The sequence below is a fragment of the Chinchilla lanigera genome, unplaced genomic scaffold, assembly GCF_000276665.1.
Source record: "Chinchilla lanigera isolate Chin_1 unplaced genomic scaffold, ChiLan1.0 scaffold00142, whole genome shotgun sequence".
Lineage (NCBI taxonomy): Eukaryota > Metazoa > Chordata > Mammalia > Rodentia > Chinchillidae > Chinchilla > Chinchilla lanigera.
Window position 1 is genome coordinate 89,224 of NW_004955543.1, and position 9,527 is coordinate 98,750.

At 47.6% G+C, this 9,527-nt stretch overlaps 2 protein-coding genes across 7 annotated transcripts in view; both read left to right on the top strand.

The window, feature by feature from the left end:
* Porcn (porcupine homolog (Drosophila)) overlaps positions 1–2,352 on the top strand; it is a 15,706-nt gene extending 13,354 nt beyond the window's left edge. For 5 of the 6 annotated variants that reach the window (XM_013508162.1, XM_013508161.1, XM_005411256.2 and 2 more), the window contains one exon: positions 1,921–2,352. In XM_013508162.1, the coding sequence (XP_013363616.1) occupies positions 1,921–2,022 (102 nt within the window). In that variant the 3' untranslated portion in view covers positions 2,023–2,352. The remainder of the gene's footprint in view (positions 1–1,920) is intronic. The other variant, XM_013508164.1, reaches the window with a different exon arrangement.
* A 977-nt stretch (positions 2,353–3,329) lies between these two features.
* Positions 3,330–9,147, top strand: Ebp (emopamil binding protein (sterol isomerase)). The gene is made up of 5 exons (XM_005411260.2): positions 3,330–3,431; positions 4,681–5,042; positions 7,675–7,711; positions 7,819–7,949; positions 8,695–9,147. Exons 2-5 carry the CDS (start codon positions 4,715–4,717, stop codon positions 8,916–8,918), a joined length of 720 nt encoding a protein of 239 aa, XP_005411317.1. The 5' UTR covers positions 3,330–3,431; positions 4,681–4,714; the 3' UTR covers positions 8,919–9,147.
* The last annotated feature ends 380 nt before the right edge of the window (positions 9,148–9,527 follow it).

Below are 9,527 nucleotides of genomic sequence, written 5' to 3' on the forward strand. Positions count from 1 at the left end.
AAAAAAAGAAAACAAATGGAGATGTGGTGATATACAGGTGTAATCCCAGCACTCAGGAGGCTGAGGCAGGAGGATCGCCACAAGCTCAAGGCCAACTCAGGCTACATGGTAAGTTCACAGTCAGCCTGAACTACATAGCAAGCCCTTGTCTTAACCCCTCCACTCTAAAAAGCAAACAAAACAAAAAAACAGTATTTAAGATATCAAGATATCAAGATATTCACAGGAAAAAATCTTGCTCTCATCCTCTATCCCTTGTCTTTTTATAAGTAATCACTTACTCATTTTATAAATACATCCTTCAAAAACCAAGACTAGCCTTCAGAATTTTGACTATATCAATCAAATATAAAGATATATTTTAGCTGGGGATATAGCTCAGTGGCATAGCGCCTCTCTTGGCAAGCGCAAGGTCCTGAGTTCGATGCCCGGTACCAAAATAAAAGATATATTTTAATTCCCTCCCACAGAGTTTTTAACCTAAAGGTAACACACAAATGACACTCTTCTACAATTTCTAAAAATCTTCCACATCGGTATATATTGTCCCCATTCATTTTTCCATTGTGAAATGTGACCCTTTAATTTGGCCCTGACTGGTGGACACCCAGTGATCTCCAGTCTTCCCTATAGCAAATGAAGCTGCAGCAGGGACCCTCGCACAGTACTCCTGTGGCTTCACACCAGCGTGGCATCGTGAGGTCGCCTCCTGCTGGTTGCACTGGACAGGTTACTCTGCCCTCGCACCCGCAGTGTGTGAGCACAGACTTCTTGGATATGGTTGCCAGTCAGACAGGAGTAAGATTATGAGTAAGGCTGAGCATGTTTTCATGCTTAAGAGCCATTTGAAGTACTCAGGAGGCTGAGGCAGGAGAATCACTGCAAGCTTGAGGCCAGCTTGGGCTACAAAGTGAGTTCGAGGTCAGTCTGAACTGCACAGTGAAACCTTGTCTCAAAAAGACAAAAAGGGCCAGGCATGCTGGCACATGCCTGTAATCCCAGCACTTGGGAGGCTGAGGCAGGAGAATTGTTGTGAGTTTGAGAGCAGCCTGGGTTCCAAAGTGAGCTCAAGACTAGCCTGAACTGCATAGCGAGACCCTGTCTCAAAAAGACCAAAAGACAAAAAAAAGCCATTTGATTTTTCTTTACTGGGATGTCTTACCTCCTTTGGTAATTTTTTTTTGGCTTTTACAAAAGATTGATTTCTAGTAGCTCTTTATATATTAGAGAGATTACAGGTCAGAAAGTAGGATTGCATTGTCTTGTTTAAAATGATTTTTTTAATATGTTTTTGAGACAGGGTCTCGCTATGCAGTTCAGGCTGGCCTTGAGATCACTTTGTAGACCAGCTGTTCTCAAACTCACGATTGTCCTGCCTCATCCTCCAGAGTGCTGGGATTTCAGGTGTGCCCACCATGCCTAGCTTAAAATGATTTTTTTTTTGGCAGTGCTGGGAATCAAACTCAAGACCCCACGAATGATAAACATACTCTACCACTAAACTGCACCCTCAATCCCTTAAAGTGATTGCTTTTGGCAGTGCTAGGGTTGGAACCCAGGGCCTCATGCATGGTAGGCAAGTGCTCTACTGCTGAGCCACATCCCTATCCCCTTTAAAATGATTTTTTTTTTTTTTTGAGCAGGGTCTCTAGCAGTTCGAGCTGGCCTCGAACTCACAGTGATCCTCCTGCTTCAGCCTCCTAAGTACTGGGATTACAGGCGTGCACTACCATGCTCAACTAAAATGATTTTTAAAGAAGAAAACAAAACTGTATTTGGTCACCTGTAACATGTACTCAGGGCCTTTTATCCCCTGGGGTTACCATGAAGTCACAGAAATGCCCTTGGGCAGAGGCTGGGTTTTGCTTAGACCCTATTTGTCCTTGCTGAGTGGAACCATCCCCTCTTCTTCTCCCACAGGGCTATGGCATGGCGTACACTATCCACAAGTGGTCTGAGCTCAGCTGGGCCAGTCACTGGGTCACTTTTGGATGCTGGATCTGCTATCGTCTCATAGGATAGCCCATAGGAGCCCTCAGAACCCCTCAGAACCTCTCGTCAGAGTAATAGCTCTGATGGGGGATGAGGGAAGGCCCTCTACTCCCTGACTCCGATCCATTCTTGACCCCCAACACCCCTACACACACACACACACACACACACACACACACACACACAGAGCGTTCCCATGCCTGTCAGTCCCCACCTACAAGGCGGGAAGGGATGATCCCTGTTGGGGCCTAGGGGTGGGGGATATTTGGGAAGCAGAGAGGGGGAGATCCAGGGCCTCCCCGCCGGCCTTCCCCCTTTTTATATACAGTTTATTATTGTCAAATAAAAGTAGAAATATAGTATTGGCTCTTTTTTCACTGCTCACAGGGGGATAGGAGTTAGGAAAGGGGTACTGCATGGATAAAAAGTTTGGCAAGGAAACCATTGAGGGAGCAGATTGTGACTGGTGCATGGTTGGTCTATGATTTGTGATTGGATGATGAGTCTACAGATGCCCAGGTTCTGGTCCTGTCTGATTTCAGTGGAGCGGGAAGAGACTGCAGGGCTGGATGGGGGTGGAGAGGGGAGGTGGTAATTGGCCAGAAAGCTAAAGGATCCTTGTCCAGCTTGGTGGCTCTGACTGAGCTGAGGGAAGGCAAGGGAGAGTGCGGATTGATGCTCATTGGTCCCCAGGACTGTGGGCTGTGAGTTCTAATGGGATGGAAGGTCTGGGGTGGGTTTGGGTTTTGATTGAGTGCCCGGTCTAGGCGCTCACTGGTTTAGCGTTATACTGTTCTGCTTGGCTCTTTATCATTAGCATAGTTGAGGATCTCCATGCCAATTGGTCAGCAGGACTGAGGGGGCCGGGTTCTGATTGGTTCTTCTGACTTGAAACCGGGAGAGGCGGCGAGAATGACCGCAGCTCTAAGGACTGAGTAGTTGTGAGCGCTGAAGGGTTTTGGCGTATGGGGGCGGGGCCTGGGTTTTGCAGGGCTCCACGTGTAATCCGCCTGTCGTGTTATAGTTTCCTTGCATTAGGATTGAAACCTGGTCTCCCAACCGATCGGTTGCCTAGAAAACCACAGCAGAGGTGAGAGGACAATGCAAAGCCGTTTGAACAGAAAACGCAGAGAATGTCCACCTTAATTATTCCCCCGCTGGGACGGATTAGGGGGGGAAAATGGGGAAATCGAGACTAGCTGCCGATTGGCCACAGACTAAAAACCGCCCACCAACCAGCTCCTGACTGGGTTTCAACCAACCACGAAGATGGCGCCAGGAGGCCGTAGGCATACGGAGAGCTCCTATTGGCTGGAGGTGCCCTCCCTCCTGCCCATTGGCCCGCTCTATTAAACGGGTTTTTTTTTTTTTTTTTCTGCCGAGAGCCACCCGCAGCGTCGGAGCTCCTGGCGAACGGCGGTTGCAGTTGTCCGGCTAGGGTGAGTGCCCGCTGCTCGCGCTCTAGGTCCAGCGCCCCCTCGCCCAGCCGCCCGCCCTCAGCTTGCCTGCAGGAACCCCTGGCCCCTCGCGGTTGTCTGGGCGACTGACGACCCGCCTTCTCTCTGGGCAGGTGGGGGGGGGGTGTCAGCGGATCCCGGCTCTGATTGGTGGGCTCCTGGCTCCCCTTTTCCTCACTGCGCTGCCCGCGAGACCCCAGCCTTTCCCGCTCTTCGCACAGCTCCGCGGCGTTGCGTGCTATCGCGGGGAGGAGCTGGCTTTCCTAACGCTGGGCTGGAGTTCAGGCTAGTCTCTTGTCAGATCCACTGAGGTTGCCAGGACCCCGGGAGAAGGAATAATAGCTTTCCATTGAACTGGGTTTGTCTTGTTTTGTTTGAGACAGGGTCTCACTATGTAGTCCAGGCTGGCCTGGAACTCATTACGTAGCTTGGGCTGGCCTCGAACTGGCTGCGACCCACCTGCAGTTCTCCTGCCTCAGCCTCCTGAGTGCTTTCCGTTGAACTATGCAAGACCCTGGCCTCTACAGTAGACCCAGAGCTGGTTCCTGGGTCTTGGCACCAAATTGAGCCAGCATGAGTGCTCAGATCTGGCTTAGTGACAGTGACTCTCCCACCACACTGTGACCAGTGAGGACCGGGACCAGGCTGGGTTCCTGTGTGTCCCTCGGTAGGTTTTGACCGGACAGGGCTGAGCTCAGGCCTCTTTCCTGTTATTACAGCTAGCAGAGGCTTGGAACAAACTTTCAGTCTCTCTGTGGCCTTATATATTAGTCATGTTTCTAACAGCATGCAATGAGATTGATTTTTTTATTTTTAAGATTAAGTTGTTGTAAAAAAATAAAAAAAAAATAAGATTAAGTTGTTGTTGTCATCATCGTCTTTGTCCTTTGGTTTTACAGGGTCTCACTGTATGGTTAAGGCTTGCCGTGAATTCATTTTGTAGTCCAGGCCAGTCTGGAACTGGGAGCGAGCCTCCTGCCTCTGCCTCCTGGGTGCTAGGATCACAGGCATGCACCACCATTCCTGGCAGGATTAGATTTTTTTAATCCAAGCCAGACTTGGTAGCACACTCCTGTAATCCCTGCAGTCTGGGAGTCTGAGGCAGGAGGATCATCAGCTCAAGCCCAGACTAAGCAATTTAGAGAGACACTGTTTTACAGCCAGTCGTTAACTGGTAAACTCAGTTTTATTTTTCATAGTAATTATTTCACTCTGCTTTCTATTTTTCTAGGTTTTTCAGTTCCTTTTCCCTCCTCTCTGTCCACATGCAGTCATCAGCCCATAGAGACATGGCCAGTGCCAACACAGGACCCTCGCACCCATACTGGCCTCAGCACATGAAGCTGGACCACTATGTGCCTAACGACCTTTCCTCCTGGTATATCGTGACTGTCCTGTTCACTGTCTTTGGGGCACTAGTCGCGACCATGTGGCTGTTGTCCAGTCGTGCTTCAGTTGTCCCACTGGGGACATGGCGGCGACTGTCCCTGTGCTGGTTTGCAGTGTGTGCATTCGTCCACTTGGTGATTGAGGGCTGGTTTGCTCTCTACCACGAGGCCATTCTTGGAGACCAAGCCTTCTTATCGCAGCTCTGTGAGTCATGGGTTTTTGTGCTGGGGGTAGGGGGATTTCTGGGCATGGGTTGGCTTAGATTTTTACCTACCCATCAATTCTTCCATTCATCCATTTTAAAATTTTATGTGACCTTTTGCATATATATTTGCATAGGTGAAAAAAACATTTAAACTAGTGTTACAGGGGTATGCCACCACACCCAGCCCCCCAAACCATTAACAAATGTTAATTTTGTTTCAAACCCAGGCATGGTGGTGCAAGTCTATAATACCCGCTCTCCAGAGGCTGAGGCAGGAGGATCGCTATGAGTCTGAGGCCAGCCTGAGCTACATAGTGAGACCCTGTCCAAAAATAAAAAGTAGTAATTATTTGTATCAGCTGGGAGTGGTGAGGCATGCCTATAATCCCAGCACTCTGGGAGACTGAGGCAGGAAAATCACAAATTCAAACCCAGCGTGAGTAATTTAGAGACTTAGTGAGATGAGACCCTGTGTCAAAATATAAAAGTAAAAAAAGTATTTGTTTTTGGGACTGGAAATGTAGCTCAGTGGTAGAATGTGTACTTAGTATGCCTGAGGCCCTGGGTTCAATCCCAGCACCAACAAAAAAATTGTTTCCTTCCAAGTTTATTTGCACATAAATTTGCACAGAATCTTCAACTTGCTCAGTTTTATTTATTTTGTTTTGTTTTGAGACAGGGTCTTGCTTTGTAGTTCAGGCTGGCCTTTAGCTCACTGTGTAGCCCAGGGTGGCCTCACATTATCGGAGACCCTTGGCCTCAGTCTGCTGAGTGCTTGAACTATAGGTGCACGCCACCACACACCCAGCAGTTTGCTTAGTTTTAAAAGGGGGATAATAAAAAAAAGGGGAGGATAATAGAGCCAACCAGGGTAGCATTTACTGTTATCCCAGTTACTTGGCTGACGTGGGAGGATCTCAAATTCAAAGGCACTGTGGGCAGTTTAGTGAACCTCTGTCTCAAAATTTTTAAAAAGGGTTGGGGATGTAGCTAGCTCAATACAAAGGCCCTGGGTTCAATCCCCAGTACCACTAAATAAATAAATAGTAAAAGTAATAAAAATAAAAAGGACTAGGGGTTTAGCTTTTTGCTATAGCACTTGCCTAGCATGTGAGGCCCTGGGTTCCATTCCTAACACCATAGATAAAGGCGGCAGATCATAGTAAATGTTCAACTATATATAAGGTACTTAAAACAGTAACAAGCCACAGATGGCATATAATTGTGTTTTGTTTTGTTTTTGAGACAGTATCTTGCTGTGTGGTTCAGGCTGGCCTCAAATTCATAGCAATCTTCCTGCTTCAGCCTCCCAAGTGCTGGGATTACAGGTGTACATCACCACACTTGGCATGTCATATAATTGTTTTATTATTTTTTATTTTTTCCTCTTTACATAAATGCTAACATGCTATATATTTCTGAATTTTGCCTTTTTACATGAGGTCACTCTCGTTTCATAAAGAGCTTGCAAAGCATAGGTGCTATAAAATTCTTGATTTGTGCAGTACTGAAAGGCAGTCTTCTGCTGTCTTGATAATACTCCCTTTTGGCCTCATGATTAAAGCTGCTATGAACATTCTAATACATGTCTTTGTGTTGAGCTCTGCTTTCATATTTTTGGATGCATACATAGAAGAATAGCCGGATCTTATGGTAGGTGCATATATAACTTTATGAAAAACTACCAGGGAGGCCAAGTGTTGTGGTACATGCCTGTTATCCCAGCATTAGAGAGGCTGAGGCAGGAGGATTGTTGCCAGTTTGCATCCAGCCTGGGCTACAAAGTGAGTTCAAGACCAGCCTGAACTACATAGTGAAACCCTGTCTCAAAAAGACAAAATAAATAAATAAATAAAGGAAAGAAAAGTAAAACTACTGGGGGTTGGGGTGTAGCTAGGTAGAGTGTTTGCCTAGCATTGAGTGAGGCCCTGGATTTTCTCTAGAGCACTAAAGGAAAAACAGCAAAAACCTATTAAACTGTTGTTTTTTTCTGTTTTTTTGTTTTTGTTTTTGTCTTTTTGAGACAGGGTCTCACTATGCAGTTCAGGCTGGTTTTGAACTCACTTTGTAGCCCAGGCTGGCCTCGAATTCACAACAGTCCTCCTGCCTCAGCTTCCCGAGTGCTAGGATTACAGGCATGCGCCACCATGCCGAGCTCCAAACTGTTTTTTTGTTTTTTTGGTTTTTTTTTTTGCGGTACGGGGGATCAAACTCATGACCTTGCGCTTGCCAGGCAGGTGCTTATGCCACTGAGCTGTATCTCCAGCCCTCCAAACTGTTTTTGAAAATGTTTTCCCCATATTCCATTCCCACCAGCAGAATAGGAGAGCTCTAGTTCTGCATCCTCACCAATGCTTGGTGTGGTCAGGTGTTTCCTAAACTTCAGTCATTCCAGTGGATGTGAGTGGTCACTCTTCTTTGGCTTTAATTTGCTTTTTCCTTACTGATTATTGAAAGTTTGAGCACCTTCCCTAAGTTGCTTGACCATTTGGAAATCCTTTTCTTATGTGTATGTGAAAAACTTAATTAAATCCTCTGTTTTAGCTTTTACATTATAAGCCCTTCACGCTGAGCTACATCCCCAGCCCTTTTTATCTTCCCACCTTTATTCTTCATATCTATTCTCTTCAGGGAAAGAGTATGCTAAGGGAGACAGCCGATACATCATGTAAGTGTCACCTGCACTGGCCTGGGGTGGTGGGGAGTCGGGCACCCAATGGGGCATGGTGTGAGTGAAGCACTGATGCTGGTGTCCCTCTCTCCTTCTTTCCACAGCGATGACAACTTCACCATCTGTATGGAGAGCGTCACGGCTTGCATGTGGGGACCACTGAGCCTGTGGGTGGTGATCGCCTTTCTCCGCCAGCAACCCTCCCGCTACATCCTACAGTTCGTGATCTCTTTGGGTAAGGAGAGGGCCTGTGCTGGCACTAGAGGGGCTGATGTGTCCCCGAGTGGGGGCGTCTCAGTGGTGTCCACCCAAGGGTGAGCTATAATGATAATGCCCCGGAAGTTTGGGGACAGCCATTCGCCCTCTGAGCCTGCCGCTCAAGGGTTCATTTCTCCCCTTTCTCTATCACAGAGTCCCTTGTGAAGGTTACATGAGGTGGCCGCACTAGCAAGGAGCCCCAGATCCTATGGGACCAGTGTTCTCAGCCCCTTTATCTGAGAGTCAGTCTTTACGTTCTTAAATTGTTAGCTTTCTCTAGTTCTAGACCTGTGGCTTCTCTTTAGTCCTGGAATCCCAAGCTGTCTCAGTTTCTAAGATTTTATTAAGTTCTTTCAATTCTTGCTGGGCATGGTGGCACCCGCCCATAGTTCCAGCACGCAGGAGACAGAGGCAAGTGGATTGTCATGAGTTCAAGGTCAGCCTGAAGTACGTAGCAAGACCCTGTCTTAAAAAAACCAAACATAAAATTCTGGAGCTATGAGCTGTCCTGAGTTCAGAAATTGTCAGTGCTGTGCTTTCTGGAATTCTTACTTTTCTGATTTCTCAGATTTTCAGCCATGTGAGTTTAGAATTCTTGGCTCTCCGAGTATGGGATCCTGAGCTCTGAGACCTTGCAGGATGACTGGGAAATGCCTCAGAGTAGGGAGTCTGGGCTAGCATCTCCTCCTCACCGGGGCTTCTCCCGTTTCTGCTCCTCACAGGCCAGTTCTATGGGGATGTACTCTACTTCCTGACAGAGTACCGCGATGGATTCCAACATGGGGAGCTGGGCCACCCTGTCTATTTCTGGTTTTATTTCTTCTTCATGAATGCCCTATGGCTGGTGATACCTGGAGTCCTCATTTTTGATTCCATGAAGCAGTTCTATGGGGCCCAGAGCGCACTGGACACCAAGGTGATGAAAGCTAAGGGCAAACAGAACTAATGAATGGACGGAAGAGCGGCGAGAGGTGCTCCCGCTCACCAGGAGAGTCCAGGCCTCCACCAGCTGGAGGGACAATCAGGCTGATGGTGGGCGTGGAAAGGGCCAGAGACGGGAAGAAAGGGCTATGTGGAGCTACTGCTCGGAGCCATTGAGAAGATATCAGAGAAGCCAGGAGGTCTGTGGTGGTGGTAGTTTTTTAAATCAGGAAATAAAAGGTCTTAACTCTTAACACTGAAAGATCTTTAATTACTAACCCCCCAGGCCCCTCCGTCACTCTTGCATTCACAGACCCCCATTATCACATACACCTGCTATCTCTGACCTCATGAACCCCCTTACCTGACCCCACACACTCCACATTCACCCTACACACCCCATCACTTGCTGTAGGAACTCCCCCTTCAGCACCACCCTGTCACTCGCCCCATAGACCCGCTGTATTAGCTCAGGCTGCCACGACAAAATGCCACCCAGTGGGTGGCTTAAATGGCAGAAATTGATTTTCTTGGTTCTGGAGCTTGTCATGGCATGAGCAGTTTTTCTGTCTTCTGAAGCCTCTCTCCTTGGCCTGCAAGTGGCCAATTTCTGTTTTTACTTGTTTTTTTCAGT